This window comes from Gossypium hirsutum, chromosome A05 (genome assembly GCF_007990345.1).
Source record: "Gossypium hirsutum isolate 1008001.06 chromosome A05, Gossypium_hirsutum_v2.1, whole genome shotgun sequence".
Classification (NCBI taxonomy): Eukaryota; Viridiplantae; Streptophyta; class Magnoliopsida; order Malvales; family Malvaceae; genus Gossypium; species Gossypium hirsutum.
In genome coordinates, this window is record NC_053428.1 from 35,510,584 (window position 1) to 35,531,887 (window position 21,304).

General features: G+C 35.2%; 2 protein-coding genes across 4 annotated transcripts; one reads left to right on the top strand and one right to left on the bottom strand.

Moving 5' to 3' along the window:
- Positions 1 to 2,212: 2,212 nt before the first annotated feature.
- Positions 2,213 to 4,312, top strand: LOC107902508 (pentatricopeptide repeat-containing protein At2g27610). The gene has a single exon (XM_016828676.2). The coding sequence runs from the start codon at positions 2,213 to 2,215 to the stop codon at positions 4,310 to 4,312; it is 2,100 nt and encodes a 699-aa protein (XP_016684165.2).
- Positions 4,313 to 10,399: 6,087 nt separating this feature from the next.
- Positions 10,400 to 20,120, bottom strand: LOC107902507 (uncharacterized). 3 transcript variants are annotated; one of them, XR_005926583.1, is made up of 4 exons: positions 19,835 to 20,038; positions 19,258 to 19,388; positions 11,756 to 13,822; positions 10,400 to 10,688 (listed from the first exon to the last, which is right to left on the bottom strand). XR_005926583.1 is itself a non-coding variant. In XM_016828675.2 (2 exons), exons 1-2 carry the CDS (start codon positions 20,105 to 20,107, stop codon positions 19,170 to 19,172), a joined length of 492 nt encoding a protein of 163 aa, XP_016684164.2. In that variant the 5' UTR covers positions 20,108 to 20,117; the 3' UTR covers positions 19,090 to 19,169. The 3 variants fall into 3 exon arrangements, 2 of the variants coding, with proteins under 2 accessions (XP_016684164.2, XP_040968247.1); XM_016828675.2 differs by lacking the exons at positions 10,400 to 10,688; positions 11,756 to 13,822 and having other exon boundaries at positions 19,090 to 19,388; positions 19,835 to 20,117; XM_041112313.1 differs by lacking the exons at positions 10,400 to 10,688; positions 11,756 to 13,822; positions 19,835 to 20,038 and adding an exon at positions 20,054 to 20,120 and having other exon boundaries at positions 19,114 to 19,388.
- Positions 20,121 to 21,304: the final 1,184 nt, after the last annotated feature.

Genomic DNA, 21,304 nt, shown 5'->3' on the forward strand with positions numbered 1-21,304 from the left:
ACCAAGGTGTTTTCACAGGTATTGCAGTTTCATAGAACAACCTTGAAGCTAAACGAAGGAACACAGACAAAAAAAGTATAATCATTTATTAAAAATTAAATTAAGGGTAAACTACCTATTTAGCCATTCGATTTACTCGTATTCCTATTTTGGTCATTCATTTCAAAAACTTGTTATTTTAGCCACTCCTATTGGATAAGTTGTCAATTTTAGTCACTCTTGTTCAAAGGCGAAGCTAGAACATTCTTTTAGGGGGCCCGAAACTAATTTGTAATTTTTAATAGCCTATATTTTTTTTATAATTTTTAAAAGATTAAATCAAAATTTTTTTATCATTTTTAGGGGAGGGCAAAGGGCAATTCTACTTCTACTAAATTAAATTTTTAAAATTTCCAAAGGGCTTAAATGGATAATTTTCCATTTTAGGAGGGGCGGCTGGATATGCCATTGCTCTGTTCAGATAAGTTGTCAATTTTAATCACTCTACCGTTAAAATAGGTTTGATTGCTAAACCAAATGCTGACGTTGCTTGGTATAATAACAAAATTAGCCTTCAATATTTGACCATTTTATTAATTTAATCTTGATTTTGAAAAAGACACTTGAGATACATATGCGAATGGATCTCCGTCGCACACCACTTAGCTAGTACCCCATTCGAAGATCATCTAAGCAGTCCTTCATCTTACATCACTTGGCTGGCCAGCCACTCGGGTGTCTCATCCTCCAAGCCACTTGCTTTTAGAAGGAATACACTCACCTCCATGAGTGGACCACCAAGGGACCATTGAGGCGTAACAACCTTGTATTACCACAACAAAGAAAATGTTAAGGAAGTGTTATACATGAGGGCAATCGGCCTACCACCTGGCCCACCACATGAGTGGACCACCACTCGTATTGTTGGTGAAAAGGCATTACCAGGCATGGGACCTCCCCTATAAATACCTTCCATCACGTTGAAGAGACGATTTTTTGACCCTCTCAGCAACCCTAAACATTTGCCTACTACGCTTACCTTCCCTTGCCTTTTGACCTTCCTCACTCCTTTCCTTCTCTTATCCTTTTTCAACTTTCCACCTGTTTAAGTGAATTGGTCTATTTTTCACCACCACCTTCTCCTTATGTATCAATAAATGATATATTTAAAGCATCCATATATATGTTAACTCGGAGTCAATTTGTATGATAAAACTATATTTATTATATGATTAAACAATATATTTAAAGTAGTTGATAATTTAACCACCGAAGTTAGGTGAGATGGCAATGGTCTCTCCTACCTTAACAAGTGGTTGAATGTTCAATTTTTGTCCTAGGTATTAATCAACTTTAAAACTCGTGGTCAGCATCTATCCCTTAACAAGCCTACAAAAATATTAATTATTGGGCTCGTTCCAATAGATAAATTGAGAAACCAAAAAAAAGTCAATTTAGAAGTTAGAGAAACAAGTAAAAAATTGATTTTATTAATTATTTGGTCAAATTTTACTATAAGTCCCTATACACCACATAAGTGGTGTATTAAGTTTATATATTTAGCCCATATTAGTAATTGTACTTTTCAATTTTTGAAATTTCAGTCTTAACTAAATGTTAGCAGTAAATTCGTTTGGTTAAAATTTACTATTAGTCTTATACTAACCCTAAAGTTATAGATTTAGCCCATATTATCTAATTAATAATTTATTAGTCTCTATATTTTTTAATTTCAAAATTTCAGTCTGAACGTAAATGAAAATCTTTAAATTTAACTAACTTTTTTTATGAGTAATATATGAAAGCAACATGATAGCATTTTGAAATAGTCAAACTTAACTTAATGAATTTAACAATTACTATTTGGTTAAGGCTAAAAATTCATAAAGTACAGGACTAAAAATTGCCAAATTAAAACACAGAAAGACTAAAAACACGACTACAGGGACTAATGACAGAATTTAACCTAATTATTTTTACCATTGAAATTAAATAATATTATTTGTTGAATATTCGCATCTACTTAGCGAACGCATGCAGAGTTTGTTGCAAATGCAGCGTCGCATGACACTAGCAGAAAGTCCAGGCGAAAGCATTCATAAATAACAAAACGAAGAACATACAACGGCGGCCCATTCCCAAACTTCTAAATCTTTCTTAATAATTCTAACAATGTTTTCTTTCCATCTCTAGATGTTCAACCAACCAATACCCATATTCAGAGTCCCTCGCAATGGCGTCATTCCCTCGCCTTATTCGCCTTTTCGGCGACACCCGAAGCATTTCCAAAGGCAAAGCGCTCCACGCCAAGATCATCATATCTGGGATGGCCCAAGATATTTACACTAACAACCATTTGCTAGCAATGTATGTGAGGTTCGACCGTATTTTCTATGCACGTAAAGTGCTTGAAGAAATGCCTGAAAGAAACGTCATTTCCTGGACTGCGTTGATTTCGGGATATTCTCAAGTTGGTATGCCGGGAAAGGCCCTAGACTGTTTCAGTTTGATGATTAATGATAGTGTGGAGCCAAACTATTATACTTTTGTTAGTGCTGTTTCAGCTTGTGCTAGCTTAGGTGATGGTAGAGCTGGGAAGGAAGTTCACGGCAAGATTTATAGGAGTGGGGTGGATTTTAGTACACCTGTTAGTAACAGTTTGATTAATATGTATGGAAAATGTGGGTTGCTGAAGTCAGCTCAGTTGGTTTTCGATGCAATGTTGTTGCCGAATTCGATTTCTTGGACTTCACTTCTTTCTTGTTATAATCAACGGGCAGATAACTTGAAGAGTTTGAATATATTTTTGAAGTCGAGAAGGGTGGGTGTGAAAATTAATGAGTTTGCTTGTGCAAGTGTTTTGAGTGCATGTGCAGGATTGGAAGACTTGAAGTTTGGAATGCAAATACATTGCTTGGTGGTTAAATGTGGACTTGAGTTCGACAAATTTGTTGAGACAGGGTTGATAAGTGTTTATGCAAAGTGTGGAGACCTGAACTTGGCTTGTCAGGTGGTTTTGGAGGTAAACCAATCAAAGTTGGCTGCTTGGAATTCATTAATTGGAGGCTATGTTCAACAAGGCAAGAGAAGAGAAGCAATTGATATTTTTCTTAAGCTTTACTCTTCAGGAATCAGGCCTAGTGAAAGAACATTCTCTTCTATACTTGGAGCCATCGCTGATGCAGAAAATATTGAACTTGGGAACCAGCTTCATACTTTGATCATTAAAATGGGATATAGTTCATTTTTAGTTGTCAGAAATTCTGTGCTAGACTTTTACTCAAAATGCGGGTTTCTTCAAGAATCATTGAGAACTTTTGAAGATATTGATGAGCATGATACAGTCTCATGGAATTCTCTGATCTCTGGGTATGTTAGGTCAGGTCAATATGAGGATGCCATCAATCTCCTAAAAAATATGTTATTTCAGGGATATAAACCCAATCTTTACACATATTCCATCATTTTGGGTGTATCTAGTGATTTCCCAGCAATTGAATGGGGAAAGCAGACACATTGCTGTATTATTAAACCTGCATTTGATTCTAATGTCATTGTTGGAAGTGCCCTTATAGACATGTATGCAAAATGTGGGGTACTGAATGCTGCTCGAGAAGTTTTTGATTCTCTAACTTCGAAAAATTTGGTTTCTTGGAATACTATGCTTACAGGGTATGCTCAACATGGATTCGCGAGAGAAGCACTAGAGATTTATAGTATGATGCAGAGAGGTAAAGTCAAACCTAATGATGTCACTTTCATTGGGTTATTATCTGCTTGTGCTCACGCTGGTCTTTTAAAGGAGGGTTTGTACTACTATGATTCCATGACTAGGGACCATGGTATTGCTCCAAGGCTTGAGCATCTAGCATCAATTGTCAATCTTCTTGCTCGTAAGGGAGAAACTAGAAGAGCTTATGAGATCATAAGGAGCTTCTCTATGGAGCCAAGCAAGGTGGTTTGGCGATGTCTTTTATCGGGCTGCAAAATCCACAAGGACCTAGTCTTAGGAAGACTTGCTGCAGAGAAAATTTTGAGTATTGATCCAGAAGATACTTCAGCTCATATTATGTTATCGAACATATATGCAGAGGCCAAAATGTGGGATAAAATAGCGGAATTGAGAAAAATCATGAAGGATAAAGCAAGGAAGAAAGATACAGGATGTAGCTGGATAGAATCGAAGAACAAGATGTATTCTTTTTCTTCAAGTCATTCTACAAAATTTGAAGGGGTCAACCTAATTGAAGTTTTGAATCAATTGACAGTACATTTGTCTGATGCAGGATATTTTCCTCATACATCGTTCTATCTTTCACAAGAAAGAGCTTAGGCTGTGAACTGGAGAAACGTTTACTGCTATAACTTTTCATTCTATCAGATGTATCTTATTTATGGTATACACAGATTTGGAAAGACTTATACCAGGAGAAAAAGGGCAAAAACACGTGAAAGCAGAGATATTTCATCAATTATGGCTTCAAACAATATGCAAGTAGTCTTGTGCATACAAGAGATTTGACTTATCAGAAATTAAAATTGTCTGAATCAGATTTTGTCATTCCATGCAGAATGATGTAAATGAAGCAACTTGGTAAAGCTTTCGGAGTATGGTGTTCACTATTGATGAACAGACACTGGTTGAAGTTTAGGCAGCGGCATAGCTGGTTGTGAGGTTGATTGATGTACTCTGGAGTTTGTACTCATTAGTTCCATGGGGTAGCCTGAAAAGTGCATCTAATTCTTGGTCCTATCTGTACGATCTCTTTCTTCTCCACACTTGAGCTTTGGATATTTTTGGAGAGTGTAAGCTTATAATTTCTTGTTCTTTCAGTCTGAGCTAAAAATTATGATTCAAGCTGTTGTTGAAAAGTGCAGGAAAAAGTAGAAGATAGACTAGAAGCAGAAAATTTGGCAAATTTTTTTTACATCAGATGAGCAATATTCGTATCAGTTTGAACACTAAACTATGGAGAACAACTTTCAAGAAGATCAAATTTTGCCTAGAATCTTGGAACTAGAAAGTTCCGTTTCAGTATTTCTTTCCTTTCAAATTATGCGTTTATTGCTCCCTGGACCAATTGCTGTTTTTCATAGTAGAATGGTCAATCTGGGCCATGTATTTTGTTCTAACCATATGCATATAAGCACGGTTGAAAAAATCAGATTGGATTTAGTCAATTCAACCGAGAACTACATGTTATAAAATTGGAAGTTTAGAGAACCGACGAAAAAGGGGGAAAAAAGGGGTTTAAACTGTTTTTTTAAGGGTAAATTACATTCAATATTACAAAATTATTAGTAAGTTGATATTTTAATCATTCGACCTTAAAAAGTTACAAAATGGTTGCTAAGTTATTCGAAAGTTTTTATTTATTTTACTGAATTATTCAAAAAAATTATTTAAATCATTGGGGTTTTTTTTAAAGCTTGACTAGTAAGTTCCTAGTGACGATTCGATGATCGGTATGATGGATTAGTACCTATCAATGAGTTGAAGAACATACTTGATTTGACGATTAGCGTCAGAAATTGAAGAAGAAAATTGTTTCGATTTTAGTTTACAAATTCGTAATGTTCAAAATTGTTTCTTTAAAAAAAATTGAATTGTGAAAGACAAAAAGAATGAGAGCTTTTGATTGGTGCAAGTGGTGAGAACTGAAAATGTCATACATGTTACAACAACTATTTTAATAGCTCAATGACTTAAACGTAAACTTTTGAATAGTTTAATGATTATTTTTGTAACTTTTTAAATTTTAGTGACTAAAATATAAACTTATTAATAATTTAATGACTTGAATATATATTTTTTTAAATAAAAAAAGTTATGCAATGAGAATTCCACCTTTAATCTAATGGATATATATTAAAAGACCTAATAGTGCATATCATTTAGTTAAACATATATTTTATTTTAAGTACTTAATCATTTAGTTAAATATACATTTTTATTAAAGGTAAACTAAATCATCAGTCACTAAATTATGGGTAAATTTCATTTTAGTCACTTAATTAAAAAATTTACAATTTGGTCATTAAACTATTCAAAAGTTTTCATTAAGTCTTTGAACTATTCAAAAAATATTATTTAAGTCATTGGGTTATTAAGTTTTTTTAAAGTTTCGCCAGCAAGCTTCAAGCGATGATTCGATGATTGGTATGGTGAATTAACATTTATCAATGAGTAGAAGAATATGCCTTAGATCCAAGTTGATCTGACAATTAGTGTCGAAAATCAGAGAAAAAAGCTATTTGAATTTTGGTTCACAGATTCGTGATGTCCAAAGTTGTTTCATGAAAAAAAAACTGAACTGTAGAAGAGAATGAGAAAGAGAGCTTTTGATTGGTACAAATAGTCCAAATAGAGAAAGCCATACACCATCAAGTTTAACAGCCCAATGACTTAAATGAAAACTTTTGAATAGTTTAGTGACCTGTTAAGTATGACTCCTATTTCAGTCAAATTTGAGAAATAGTCTTCTAGTTAAACTATATTTATTTGTTTCAATCAAACACTGATTAGTCTATATTATTTTTTTATTATTTGATGAATTTAGCCTATAAATAGGCTCTTTTACAACATTAGAAAATACACCCATTAGAGGTTAAAACTCATAACATATTTAGAGAATTTTGTGTTCACATTTTGAGGGTTCTTTATTTTTGGGTCTTTGGAATTTAGTTTTTATCTCCATCTTTTATACTCTTCGTTCTTTTGCCATTATAGTAAAATTATCTTTGCCCGTGGTTTTTTATCCTCTTTGGAGGGCTTTTTCCACATTAAATCTGTGTGTTCAATTTCTCAATTTATTTTGCTATTTTTTTACTTGTTGCTTAATCGAATCGATTCCAACAAGTGGTATCAGAGCTAGTTCAATTTTCATAGATCAACTCATTCAGATATGGCAGCAACAAGGTTTGAAATTGAGAAGTTCGATGGTGAGACAAATTTCAATCTGTGGCAAGTTCGGATGATGGCAATTCTAGTTCAAATCGGCTTGAAAAAGGTTGTTACCAGGAAAAAGTCTGAGAATCTAAATCAAACAAAATGGGAAGAGCTTGATGAAAAGGCCTTGTCTGCCATCTAGTTGTTCCTCGCGAATACGGTATTGCAGGAGATATTGATGGAGAAAACCTCATCCGCCTTGTGGAAAATGTTAGAAACTCTTTATGCGACCAAGTCTCTGGCTAACCGTTTAGTGTTGAAACAACGTCTATTTACGTTTCGCATGAACGAATGTGAGCTTCTTAGAGATAACATAAGTTAATTCATTACTCTTTTAAATGATTTAAAGAATGTTGAGGTTCATATTGACGATGAAGATCAGGCTATGCTATTATTGTGCTCTTTACCCCCTTCATACAAGTCTTTTAGGGAGACCCTGTTTTATGGAAGAGACAAACTCTCGTTTCAAGATGTGAAGAGTCATTTGTTGAGTAGAAACAAACTCGACAATGAGTTTGGTTTGGATAGCAAAGCAGATAAGCAAGTTTCCGTTTTGGTAGCATCAAAGAAATGAGACAAAAGATGTCGCTATTGTAAAAAGTTAGGTCACGTCAAAGCAGATTGTTATAAACTGCAAAATAAAAAAGCTGCTGAGAGTAACGAGGAAGATGTAGCTGGTGCTAATTTGGCTAATGAAAGCAGTGATGATTTCTTGTTAGTGTCAACGAACGATAACTCCAAGCTCACGTCCGAGTAGATCTTAGATTCGGGATGTTCTTTCCTCATGTGTCTCAATAGAGAATGGTTCTCCACATACAGTTCGGTTGAAGGTAGAGTTATGCGCATGGGAAACGATTCATCTAGTAAGGTAATTGGTATTGGTACTGTTAAAATTAGGATATACGATGAGACGATTAGGACACTCTTAGATATCAGGTATGTATCTGATTTACGAAAGAATCTCATCTATTTGAGTATTTTAAACTTGAAAGGGTGAAGAATCAACATCGAGTCGAGCGACATTATAGTATCTCATAGAGCTCTCGTTTTGTTAAAAGGTAAAAGAACCAGCAGTTTTTATATTCTGGAAGGTTCTACAATGACCAGTGAAATCGGATGTCCCTCGTCTGTTACGGAGTTGAAGTCAACTCGTTTGGATCGGAGGCAATTTGGTCATAGGAGGGAAAAAGGCATGACTGTTTCGTTGAAGAGAGGTTTTCTTTTGGATGCAGGTTTTAAAAAGTTAAGGCACTGTGTTCGTGAAAATCAAACCCGAGTTTTTTTTTATTTGGCAGTGTACAAGTCGAAGGCTAGAAGTCTTCCAGTTTCTAAGCACATATTCGACTCAATTAATTCCTTGCATAGTTCAAGATAGGCTCGTGGCGGGTTTTGGCAAAGATGGCATTGTGGAAATATGAGTCAAGTTGGAGATTTGTTAAGTATGACTCCTATTTCAGTCAAATTTGAAATAATCTTCTAGTTAAACTCTGTTTATTTGTTTCAATTAAACACTGATTAGTCTAGATTATTTTTTTATTATTTAACCTATGAATTTAGCCTATAAATAGGCTCTTTTACAACCTTAGAAAATACACACTTTAAAGATTAAAACTCATAATACATTTAGAGAATTTTGTGCTTACATTTTGAGGGTTCTTTGTTTTCGGGTTTTCGAGGTTTAGTTTTTATCTCCATCTTTTATACTCTTTGTTTTTTTGCCATTATAATAAAATTATCTTTGCCTGTGATTTTTTATCTTCTTTGGAGGGGCTTTTCCACGTTAAATTTGTGTGTTTAATTTCTCAATTTATTCCGCTATTTTTTTACTTGTTACTTAATCGCTATTTTTTTTTGTTCACAGATTCGTGATGTCCAAAGTTGTTTCATGAAAAAAAACTGAACTGTAGAAGAAAATGAGAAAGAGAGCTTTTAATTGGTACGATGTCCAAATAGAGAAAGCCATATAGCATTAAGTTTAACAACCCAATGACTTAAATGAAAACTTTTGAATAGTTCAGTGACCAAATGTAATTTTTTGTAGTTAAGTGATCGAAAAAAAAACTTACCCATAGTTTAGTGAGTAATAGTGTAATTTACCCTTTTATTAAATATTTAAATGCTTTGATCTTTAAATCTTTTTAATTAAATTATCTGATTCAACTAATCGAACCTATTACATTGGTGATCCGAAGATTTCATGGATTTGATTTTTTGTTCACTTTTTGAACATTACGTACTCCATGAAATATAGGTTGCTGAACACCATACTTACGTCTATGGGGTTGAATCGTAAGAATTGCATGCTAATGGGGATATATGTGACAATGATTCACTCTTATCAATAATGTGTGAATTGTAATATAATCAACTCAAATTTGGACTTAAATTTGAAGATATTCATGATTGTAGTTATGCTAGAACCAGCAACATATTCACTATTTTTATATGGGAAGCCCCATATCTTATGTTCATATTCAAGTATAAGTGACGGACATAGGAAAATGTTCAATACAAGTATCATCAAATTTCACTAAAGTCTTTTCATATAATTGAAGAATTTTTAGATATCATATTTTTATATTCATATTTTAACATAAATATTAAATTCGTTAATATTATTATATATTAATATATAATTTTAATTTTAATTTTTTTTATTCAATTTTGATTTGAACTTAAAATATTTTCTGATTTGAATTTAAATTATTTTTAGAGTGTGTGAACACTCTGCAAATAGACCACAATTCAAAAATAAATATTCTTTTAACAGTTAAACTATGAATATAAATTGTATATAATATTTAATTTGATATACCAAGCATTGTGTCAGAGGAGTCGAAATAAAATTAAAATTTCTTGGGGACAAAGGCATACATGTTACATTAAAAAGACTTAAATTAACATATAAATTTTTTAAAGGACTATAACAGCATTTTAACCCTTTGAAACAAGGGAACCGAGGCCAAAAGCACTTAGGTTGTGTTCACTTCTTAAGCCAAAAACAATATAAACAGATAAATTTTCTATTTAGCTTTTCAGGCCAAACTAAAATTTCTAACATGAATCCAACCATACATATGTAAATTTAACCCTCCAAGGATCTTCCAAGTAAACTCGAAAAAAATTAAATATATAGTCCAGTCAAACACATCCATATCCGACACCTATTCTCATTCCCGAATCCGAGTAACATTGGACAGAACTTGACTGAATTTATTGCTGCTGCTGGAGTTGTTGTTGCTGCTATTGCCTCAACTGTTAGAGGCCTTACTTGTCTATATTACTCGAACTCGGATCAGAATGTCAAACATGTATGTGTCACACACTAATATTTTCATCCCCCCCCCCCCCAAAGATTTTAATGTATTTCAATAAATTTTTGGAGGGTTGTATTCCATACTCATATCTAAATATACGTCAGACACGATACTGTATACGAATACTTAAAAAGAAAAACATAACAGCCTGAACTGGATGAAAATGTCTTTGAATTAAAAAAGAAATAACATCAAACTAACAAAAATAACAGCAAGAAGTCTTAAAAGCCATCTATTATTTCAAGTTATTGAGATGACTTATTCAAACGGTTCGCCTTAAAGACACCACAAACTCAAAATGAAACCCGATTTTCGGTTCAAACAAAAGACAGATGAACAAGGAAACCGATAAGCTGTTGCAACTATCGGTTTGTCACCTGGATATGCCCTCTATTGCACAGTTATGGACCATCTGCTTCATTAGAGACAATCTTCGTTTCCAGCTGCAAAATCACAAAAGAAAATTCCAAGGTAAAATATCACTAAAACCAAAAAGTTAGAGAACCACGAAAGCTACAAAAGAGCATAACCGCAAGATTTTTCGGTACAGTTGATGAATCGATTACTTCATGTTACATAAATTTATCAGTATTCACATGCCGACTCTGATATTAATATAAGTTCCTACACTTCTATCTGCAGATAACTTTAGTATTCACTCATCTAAAAGGAGATGTAGGATGAAATATAGCAATTCAAGTGAACACAGGACAAAGAAAAGCTAAAGATTACTTCCTACGGATGAAACAAAGAATTTACAGCAATATCTTTCAGAAAATTGTTCGGTATTGTTAAGTTAGGATGCCATCGAAATTCGACCGCCTGCAGTTATCTACTGTTTATATAAGGATAATACTTAATACATTTAGTGATTTTTACCCTTCTAAGTTAAAGGTTTGATTTGTCTTTCGTTCAGAATCAGGAGAGGAGAGTTCGTGATATGAAGTCATATGGCAATACTTATTAATAAACAAATTAAACTAATGGTGGCTAATAAGAGTGGGGTATTAAAAGTAGTTGGTGGATAACGAGCTCAACGATAGTCAAAACTTCTAGGAAGTACATGCAGTGCTTTAAGTATCTTCATAAGATATCTAGCCCAGGAAATTAGGTGATTACCCCAATTAGATAGATGGATAGAGATTGAAAAAACGGCAAGTACAACTGATACATAAAATGCAACAAGGAAAATTCTGTGATAAAATTCGTGGCCCATTGTACGGGAAAACTGATACAGAAATGTACCCGGTACAGTCGATGAATCGATTACTTCATGTTACATAAATTTATCTGTATATTCGAAACAACTGTGTTTCAGTTCACAAGCAGACTCTGATATTAATATAAGTTCCTACACTTCTATCTGCAGATAACTTTAGTATTCACTCATCTAATAGGAGATGTAGGATGAAATATAGCAATTCAAGTGAACACAGGACAAAGAAAAGCTAAAGATGTAGGATGAAATATAGCAATTCAAGTGAGTCCCAGTAAGGGAAAACTGACTTACCTGAGCAAGAGTTTCCAATTTTTCTTGCATAATCGAGAATTCTTGTTTTGCAGCATTCAATGCAGTGATTAATCTGAAAATAGAAAGAAAAGATTTCTGATTACGGCACAGAAACTAAAGCCACAAGGTCAGATAAATAAGAGCATGTAAACTGAACTGTTACGCTTCTAAGAGAGTTCATATATGTTACCCAATTTAATTTTAAACTTGTATAAGTATTAACACATGGCAATTAAGAAAATAATATACATTTATTCCACTACCATTCGATATCAGGAACGAACTTGATGCATGCAGTTGTTACGTTAGGGCGATAATGAAACTTCATGTTTCGGCTAAATTTAGTAACGTACAAGGAATACAAGGCACGGTGTAGATATTTAACTTAAACAAAGTTCTCTATACAAATTCTGTTTGACAGCTGAACATCATTTGAACACAAAATCATTCACAATACGTAGCTTATGATTAACTTTACCTAAAAGAACTCGGACTTCATTGTTTAGCCAATAACAGCCAAGTTCAAGAGAACAAACCAATACCCTCCCTAAAAAATTTATCAGCTTCATTACGGATAACAAGAACAAAATGTAATGCACTTTCTTCCCCACTAATCTGGATGTTCAGCATATGAAAATTTTAACTATCTGTCGAATACTAGTAAAAGCAGAACTATATGATAACTCTAATGATGCAAATACTAAAAGAAACTAAAAGCAAATGCAACTATTGTGACTTAAAAAGGAGAAGGATATCATACCAACTACCGAATCTTTAAACTAACCACTAATTCAGGCATCAAAGGGCAGGCGAAGATATACCAATGGCTAGCTGATCCCTACTATAGAAGTGACTATAGGCTGCCCTTTATTTGTGCAGCTAGATATATGGGAGTATGTCAGATCCATGACTATCCTATAGTATATATGATTAAAATGTAGATTCCTTCATCTAATTCAGCAGATCCCTACTATAGAAGTGACTATAGGCTGCCCTTTATTTGTGCAGTTAGATATATGGGAGTATGTCAGATCCATGACTATCCTATAGTATATATGATTAAAATGTAGATTCCTTCATCTAATTCAGCACCGGCTGAAGAGGATTACTAAATGCAATATATTACAAACATCTAACTAGAAAAATGCAACTAGCATTTACTTTTAAGAGCCTCCGACAAATATTTTCCATTATACAACAGTAAGTCTAATAATAAAGATGTCCTTTTGTGATCAAAGGGATCTTTTTTGTGTTCAAAGGTTTGCCAGCCAATCCAATAGCGATAGAAAAGAAAAACGAGTTAGATCAAAAGGGTCCTTCCTTCTATAGTATGGGAAGAAATTGATCATCGGAAACCAAAAATTTCTCTCCTTTCTTTAGTTGCTCTGTTCTGAACAGCTTGATGAAGTTGACCACAGGCATGAGCCATACGACAAACTCCAAGGCTGGGAAACCAAGTAGAGCAAATTCATTTAGCTTAAATGCACAATCATTTTGATGTCATCTAAAGAGATATTGCTAGAGATGATTACACTCAGAAATAACATAACTGCATGGTTATTGTTTTGGCAACATGGATTAGTTAAAATCGAATGCTGTCCACATTTATGCAAGAGTTCGTTATTTCTCCAAGAAATGACAAGAAGAAATGAAAAACATGCATGTTCGTTTTAATAAACCAAAGCTCGCACTTACAACATCCTAATCTTGTGACATATGTATGCAAGAGATAAGGAAAGGTCATTAAAGCATATTTGTATGTATAAATTACAAATATTCCTAACAATACGTAACGTAGAGCTGCTCTACTTAGAGAATCATTGAATGCTACATTCCTATTCTTTTGCAAGAACGCCACGTGCAACTAACATATAAGTTGATCAACGAAAGGTACTTAAAAGCGATACTCATGTGTAGATTCTATGTTTATTTCAACCGGATATTCCAAAATCGTGTTCTCAGATCGATGCATGACAAAATAGGGAACCGTTATTTTAGCACGCCGCACCCCCTCTTATCTTAAAGCACAACTCACCCAGATCGTGATAATTCAGCAGAGGTTGACCCCTGCAAGACAAGATAAAAAGTACAAATCAAATCCAACCACAGTGAAAAACAGATGGTAAAATAGTATTCACTGTTGAAAAGTCAACAAAGGTAGGAAGCAACTTGTTAAAAAGGTTGAGCAAGTTGCACCGAATGTTGAAAAGTTGAATGGGATAATTGCAATTTTGGTCCCTAATTTTTTAGGCCATTTGCAAGTTAGTCCCTGAACCTCAACTATAAATAGGCCTTTTCATTTTTCATTTCAACCATCCCAACCAATCTTTCTCTCTTAGTTTTCTCTCTTCTCCCATTTGAGAATTCTTAAGGAATTCTATTTGTTTGTAATATTTTGGAGATAGTAAAGTTATCATCTGGTGTTAGTGCCCGAGGACGTAGGTATAATTTACCGAACCTCGTTAAATCTCTTGTGTTCTTTTTTGTCCTATTTTTCTTTCAATATTTGAGGGTATAATAGTAGTATTTAATTGTGCTATTAAATTACTATAGAAGGAATATTCTAACTAAGGAAAGACTTGGTATTTAAGAGATCATTGTGATCCACCTCTCTTCCCTGGGAATTGAACTTTGTGTGATTTTTTAGTACAATAATTTACACGCTTCCGACCCTATTGGAACAACAAGTGGTATCAAGAGCCGAAGGTTAATCGTAGTATGCTCTGTGGTTGCAGTTTAAACTGATCTTCCACATCAGAAAAGATTTCCTTAGGTATATATTGAAAGATTATGGAGAAAACGGTCGGTGTAGGAGCTTCAACATCGTCCATGTGGACAAGACCGACAATTGCAAATGCAAGACTGGCCGTGGAGATCTTTGATGGCACAGGCCATTTTGGTATGTGGCAAAGTGAGGTTCTAGATGCCCTTTTTCAGCAGGGTCTAGACATTGCCATTGATGAAGAGAAACCAGATGATGTACAGGAGAAAGATTGGAAGGCGATCAATCGGTTGGCATGTGGCACAATTCGATCATGCCTTTCTCGAGAGCAGAGGTATGCTTTTTCAAAGGAGACTTCTGCAAATAAGTTGTGGGTGGCACTTGAAGAAAATTTTTTGAAGAAAAACAGTCAAAATAAGCTCCACTTGAAGAAAAGACTGTTTCGCTTCACATACGTCCCAAGTACCACAATGAATGATCACATCACCAAATTTAATCAGTTAGTCACTGATTTGCTGAATATGGATGAGACATTCAAAGATGAAGATTTGGCTTTGATGCTGTTGGGGTCACTTCCTGAGGAGTTTGAGTTCCTAGAAACTACTCTACTTCATGGCAGGAGTGATATATCTCTGAGCGAAGTCTGTGCGGCCTTATACAGTTATGAACAGAGAAAGAAGGACAAACAGAAAAACTCAATCAGAGATACAAAAGCTTTAGTAGTCCGAGGTCGTTCATACACTCGGAAGAAGACTCAAAAGGGGAGATCAAAGTCAAAGTCCAGACTCGGGAAAGATGAATGTGCTTTTTGTCATGAGAAAGGCCACTGGAAGAAAAATTGTCCAAAGCTGAAGAATAAGGGAAAAGCTGCTGTAGATGCTTGTGTTGCTAAGCATGATACTAGTGACTCTGAACTATCACTGGTTGCATCATCATCGTCGTTCCATTCAGATGAGTGGATATTGGATTCGGGTTGTACCTATCATATGTCCCCTAACCGGGAGTGGTTCTCTGATTTAGTAGAACTAAATGGAGGAGTTGTTTATATGGGCAATGACAATGCCTGTAAAACTGTTGGGATAGGTTCAATCCAATTAAAGAATCAAGATGGATCAACCAGAGTTCTGACTGATGTTCGGTACGTGCCCAGTTTGAAGAAAAATCTCATCTCATTGGGAGCCTTGGAATCCAATGGTTCAGTTGTTACTATGAGAGATGGGATTTTGAAAGTGACATCTGGCGCACTTGTGATATTGAAGGGCATCAAGAAAAATAACTTGTATTACTACCAAGGTAGTACAGTTATTGGAGCAGTCGCTGCAGCTTCCGGCAACAAAGACTTGGACTCAATGCAGTTGTGGCATATGAAGTTGGGACATGCCAGCGAAAAATCCTTGCAAATTCTGGCAAAGCAAGGATTGTTGAAAGGTGCAAAGGCTTGCAAATTAAAATTTTGTAAGCATTGTGTTCTGGGAAAGCAAAAGAGAGTGAAATTCGGCACTGCTATCCATAATACAAAAGGTATTTTGGAATATATTCACTCAGATGTGTGGGGGCCTTCCAAAACACCTTCGTTGGGAGGAAAACACTACTTTGTTACTTTTGTTGATGACTTTTCCAGAAGAGTTTGGGTGTATACCATGAAAACTAAAGATGAAGTGCTTGGAGTTTTTCTTAAATGGAAAACTATGATCGAAAACCAGACTGGCAAGAAAATCAAGCGGCTTAGGACGGACAATGGAGGGGAATATAAAAGTGATCCGTTCTTCGATATGTGCCAAGAGTATGGTATTGTTCGACACTTCACAGTTAGGGATACACCACAACAGAATGGAGTGGCAGAGCGTATGAATCGAACATTGCTGGAGAAAGTTCGATGTATGTTGTCCAATGCTGGGTTGGGCAAGCAATTTTGGGCTGAGGCTGTGACATACGCTGGCCATCTTGTTAATCGTTTGCCATCATCTGCATTAGAAAGAAAAACTCCTATGGAGGTATGGTCTGGAAAACCGGCTACAGATTATGATTCCTTACATGTGTTTGGATCCACTGCATATTACCATGTGAAGGAGTCAAAGTTAGATCCGAGGGCAAAGAAAGCTCTCTTTATGGGAATCACTTCTGGAGTGAAGGGATTTCGTCTTTGGTGCTTAAGCACAAAGAAAATGATCTGTAGCAGAGATGTTACCTTTGATGAATCTGCCACATTGAAAAAGGTAGCAGATAAAGATATTCAGACGAGCAATACTCCACAGCAGGTGGAGTGTACTCCAAAACAGGTGGAGTTTGAGCAGATGGGGATTTGCCCAGTTAATAAGTCTAATTCTCCAGCCACAATGGAGGAATTAGAGGTTGAAGAGATTCTGACCCAAGAACTACTAAGTACACCAGAACCAGTTGCAGTTGCAAGGCCACGGAGAGAAATTCGTAAACCTGCTCGATTTACTGATATGGTGGCCTACGCCCTTCCCGTTGTTGATGATATTCCTATCACTTATCAAGAAGCAATGCAAAGCTTAGAAAGTGATAAATGGAAAAGCGCCATGGATGAAGAAATGCAGTCTCTCCTGAAGAATAATACTTGAGAATTGGCGCAATTACCGAAAGATAAAAGGGCAATCGGATGCAAGTGGGTATTCGCAAAGAAAGATGGATCTCCTAGCAAGAAGGATATTCGCTACAAGGCAAGATTGGTAGCTAAAGGCTACGCTCAGAAGGAGGGAATTGACTACAATGATGTATTTTCCCCTGTTGTGAAGCATTCCTCCATTAGAATTTTGTTGGCCTTGGTAGCACAGTTGAATTTGGAGCTAGCTCAACTTGATGTTAAGACGGCTTTCTTGCATAGTGAGTTAGAAGAGGAGATCTATATGACTCAGCCCGAAGGATACACAGATGCTGGTGGTAGAAATTGGGTTTGTAAGCTGAACAAATCGCTATATGGATTGAAACAATCCCCGAGGCAGTGGTACAAGCGATTTGATAGCTTTATGAGAAGGCAGAAGTACACAAGAAGCAAATATGACAATTGTGTATATTTGCAGAAGCTGCATGACGGATCTTTCATTTATCTACTCTTGTATGTTGATGATATGTTAATCGCTTCGAAGAGCCAAAATGAGATAGATAAGCTGAAGGCTCAGTTGAATCAAGAGTTCGAGATGAAAGATCTAGGTGAGGCCAAGAAGATTCTCGGCATGGAGATAAGTAGAGATAGACCGAGAGGCAAGCTCTGTTTAAATCAGAAGCAATATCTGAAAAAGGTATTACAATGTTTTGGTGTAAATGAAAACACAAAACATGTAAGTACCCCACTTGCTTCTCATTTGAAACTTAGTGCTCAATTATCTCCGAAGACTGAAGATGAAAGAGAATATATGGCAAAAGTCCCATATGCTAATGCAGTTGGGAGTTTGATGTATGCGATGGTGTGTACGAGGCCTGACATTTCACAAGCTGTTGGAGTTGTGAGCAGGTATATGCATGATCCTGGAAAAGGACATTGGCAAGCTGTGAAATGGATTCTACGGTATCTTCGAAAAACCGTAGATGTTGGTTTAATTTTTGAACAGGATGAAGCACTTGGTCAGTTTGTAGTTGGATATGTTGATTCCGACTTTGCTGGTGATTTAGATAAACGTCGTTCAACTACAGGGTATCTGTTTACTCTTGCGAAAGCCCCAGTGAGTTGGAAGTCTACCTTACAGTCTACAGTAGCTGTGTCTACTACAGAGGCAGAATATATGGCAGTTACAGAAGCTGTTAAGGAGGCTATTTGGCTTAATGGATTATTGAAAGACTTGGGAGTTGTTCAAAGTCACATTAGTCTATATTGTGACAGTCAGAGTGCTATTCATTTAGCGAAAAATCAAGTTTATCATTCAAGAACCAAGCATATCGACGTAAGATATCACTTTGTGCGGGAAGTCTTTGAAAAAGGAAAAATTCTACTTCAGAAGATTCCGACAGCAGATAATCCCGCAGATATGATGACCAAGGTGGTAACAACAATCAAGTTTAATCATTGTTTGAACTTGATTAACATCCTGAGAATTTGAGCACCTTTAGGTGTATGGCGCTCGAGAGCGCATTTGGAGGCACTACAAAAGATAGCTTTATCGAATTTGGGGAGTTGAAGGAAGTATGTGAAGATGTGATTATCCTAATCAAATCTTCAAGGTGGAGATTGTTGAAAAGTCAACAAAGGTAGGAAGCAACTTGTTAAAAAGGTTGAGCAAGTTGCACCGAATGTTGAAAAGTTGAATGGGATAATTGCAATTTTGGTCCCTAATTTTTTAGGCCATTTGCAAGTTAGTCCCTGAACCTCAACTATAAATAGGCCTTTTCATTTTTCATTTCAACCATCCCAACCAATCTTTCTCTCTTAGTTTTCTCTCTTCTCCCATTTGAGAATTCTTAAGGAATTCTATTTGTTTGTAATATTTTGGAGATAGTAAAGTTATCATCTGGTGTTAGTGCCCGAGGACGTAGGTATAATTTACCGAACCTCGTTAAATCTCTTGTGTTCTTTTTTGTCCTATTTTTCTTTCAATATTTGAGGGTATAATAGTAGTATTTAATTGTGCTATTAAATTACTATAGAAGGAATATTCTGACTAAGGAAAGACTTGGTATTTAAGAGATCATTGTGATCCACCTCTCTTCCCTGGGAATTGAACTTTGTGTGATTTTTTAGTACAATAATTTACACGCTTCCGACCCTATTGGAACAACATTCACAACATAAATGCGGCCATATATCTCAAGAAAAACAACATACAAAGCAACAGTCAAGTCTCTTAAGGTTGCTGTCGAGTCACGGCAGAATGTGGGGAGCAATGAAGCAAAGAAGAAAGGACCACTTGATTCCTTCAACATATGAACCTTAGCGAAACGGTAGTCGACCAAACCCTGCAAGAAATCACAAGTATCAGAATTCACATTTTATTTATTGTAGCTAATAAAGCTAAAAAAAAAAAGCTAATCAAGAATTCAAATCTGAAAAATCCCCTTAAGAAGATATAAATCATATTTTCTGGTAATTTTTCTCCTTCGATTGGAGTGAGTTGAATTTAAAGAATCCCAGAAATCTCTTACATGTTTAACAAAAAAATAAATCAATGAACACTAACACCAACACCAACACCAACACCATGGAAGTTGGCATAATATCATACATTTCATATTCACTTTATCGGTCTTGAAAAGATCATTAAGAAATAAGTATAAATCAACAGCGGAGTTTGTTTTGATTTCATCAATCCTTAAAACATGTATAGAAATGAGATAAATAAGCCTAATATTCATTAAAAAAAAAGTAAACATAAGGGAAAACAAAAGGGTGTGGGAGGGTATACTTCTTGTTCCATTGAATGGATAAAGTCAAGAAGTTGCTTGTTCATAGCTTCCCTACTAGAAGAAGCAGCCATTGATGAAGCAGAAAAATGAAAATGAAAAACTAAAACAACCCAAAGTGAAGAAAGGTCTAGGGAAGACAAAGAATCCAATTTGGTAAGTAAAAAGAGAGTATATATAGGCAGTTGCAAAGGCAAGTAATTGATTGGATGAGGCTTTACAAGATAAAGACAAAGCTGTTCTGTTGATTCTATCTGGGTTGTCCACTTTTCCATTGCCGCAAAACTGAAACTGAAACGGCTCTCTATTCTTCATTTTAAATATTATTTAATCAAATATTAAGTATCGAAATACAAGAATATAAAATTTTAGAAAAAATCCAAAAAAAACACTCACCTGAATTAGAATAAGATAGAGCAGTCTTCGTTGTCAGCCTCTGCAGGTTGCCAACTTTCATTCATTGACAAAGTAATTTAAAATCTTGACATATTTGGATTTTTGAAGGAAAATATGCAGAGCATTAATGCTTAAAATACAAAACAATACAAATTCCATTAATCTTTTTGAACTCTTTTTTTCTTCGTTTATAAATTTCCATTTCATATTTTGTTTTCACCGCTTTTAAGGTACAGAAATAAAATATACAAAAATTCTATCCCATCTATACACGTGTTGTATAGAATACACAAATATATATATTTAAAAATACTATAAAATAAAAAAGATTAATGTGCAAATTTATCACTATGTTTTAGGAGTAAATTGAAATTTGCCATTATATTGATGTTTGCTATTATACTTAGAACTAAAAATAAATTCACCACTGGCAGCCTTATTAACTTTTCGACTGACACAGATTCCAGAAGTTGACCTTTTAATTAATTTTTGTAGGAATATTAAACCTATTGATGTGTCCACCACTCTCAATCAGGTGACACTGGCATATGGTATACGTAGGTTTGTGGATAATAATGTGATCCCTTATATTGCAGGTATTCAGGCTATGTGTCCTTTTGCCGGGCATGACGTTCTGGTATCTAAATGGTCCTCTAATGGCCAATTTACTATTAAATCTGCCTATAATATTCTTATGCAGAACTGTTTACCATGGAGAACATATGGAAGTTTGTTTGGTCTTTTGTTGATCCTTAACGAGTTAGACAGTTCCTTTGGCTGGTGCTAAGGAACGATTGCTGACTAATGCTGAACGCTTTAGACGAGGTATGGGCGGTAGCGTTTCTTGTAGCATTTGTGGTACTAGTGAGGAATCCATTCTTCGTGTGCTTAGAGACTATTGCAAGTCATGTGAAGTGTGTAAACAAATTATCCTGGTGGGAGTTTGGCCTCTGAATTTTTCCACCTCGTTGTTTGAATGGGTCACCGCGAATCTGAGAAATGATTTTGAGTTAGCTTTTCCGGAACTTGATTGGCCTTCTTTATTTGGAATTATTTGCTGGAAATTGTGGAAACAA

Bases quoted from the DNA above. Each gene is read 5' to 3' on its own strand.
- LOC107902508 (XM_016828676.2), top strand. From the start codon at position 2,213: ATGGCGTCATTCCCTCGCCTTATTCGCCTTTTCGGCGACACCCGAAGC.
- LOC107902507 (XM_016828675.2), bottom strand. From the start codon at position 20,107: ATGGAAAAGTGGACAACCCAGATAGAATCAACAGAACAGCTTTGTCTT. The intron at 19,389-19,834 runs GTATACCCTCCC...GATTTCTTGCAG, and splicing joins TCCATTCAATGGAACAAGAA to GGTTTGGTCGACTACCGTTT.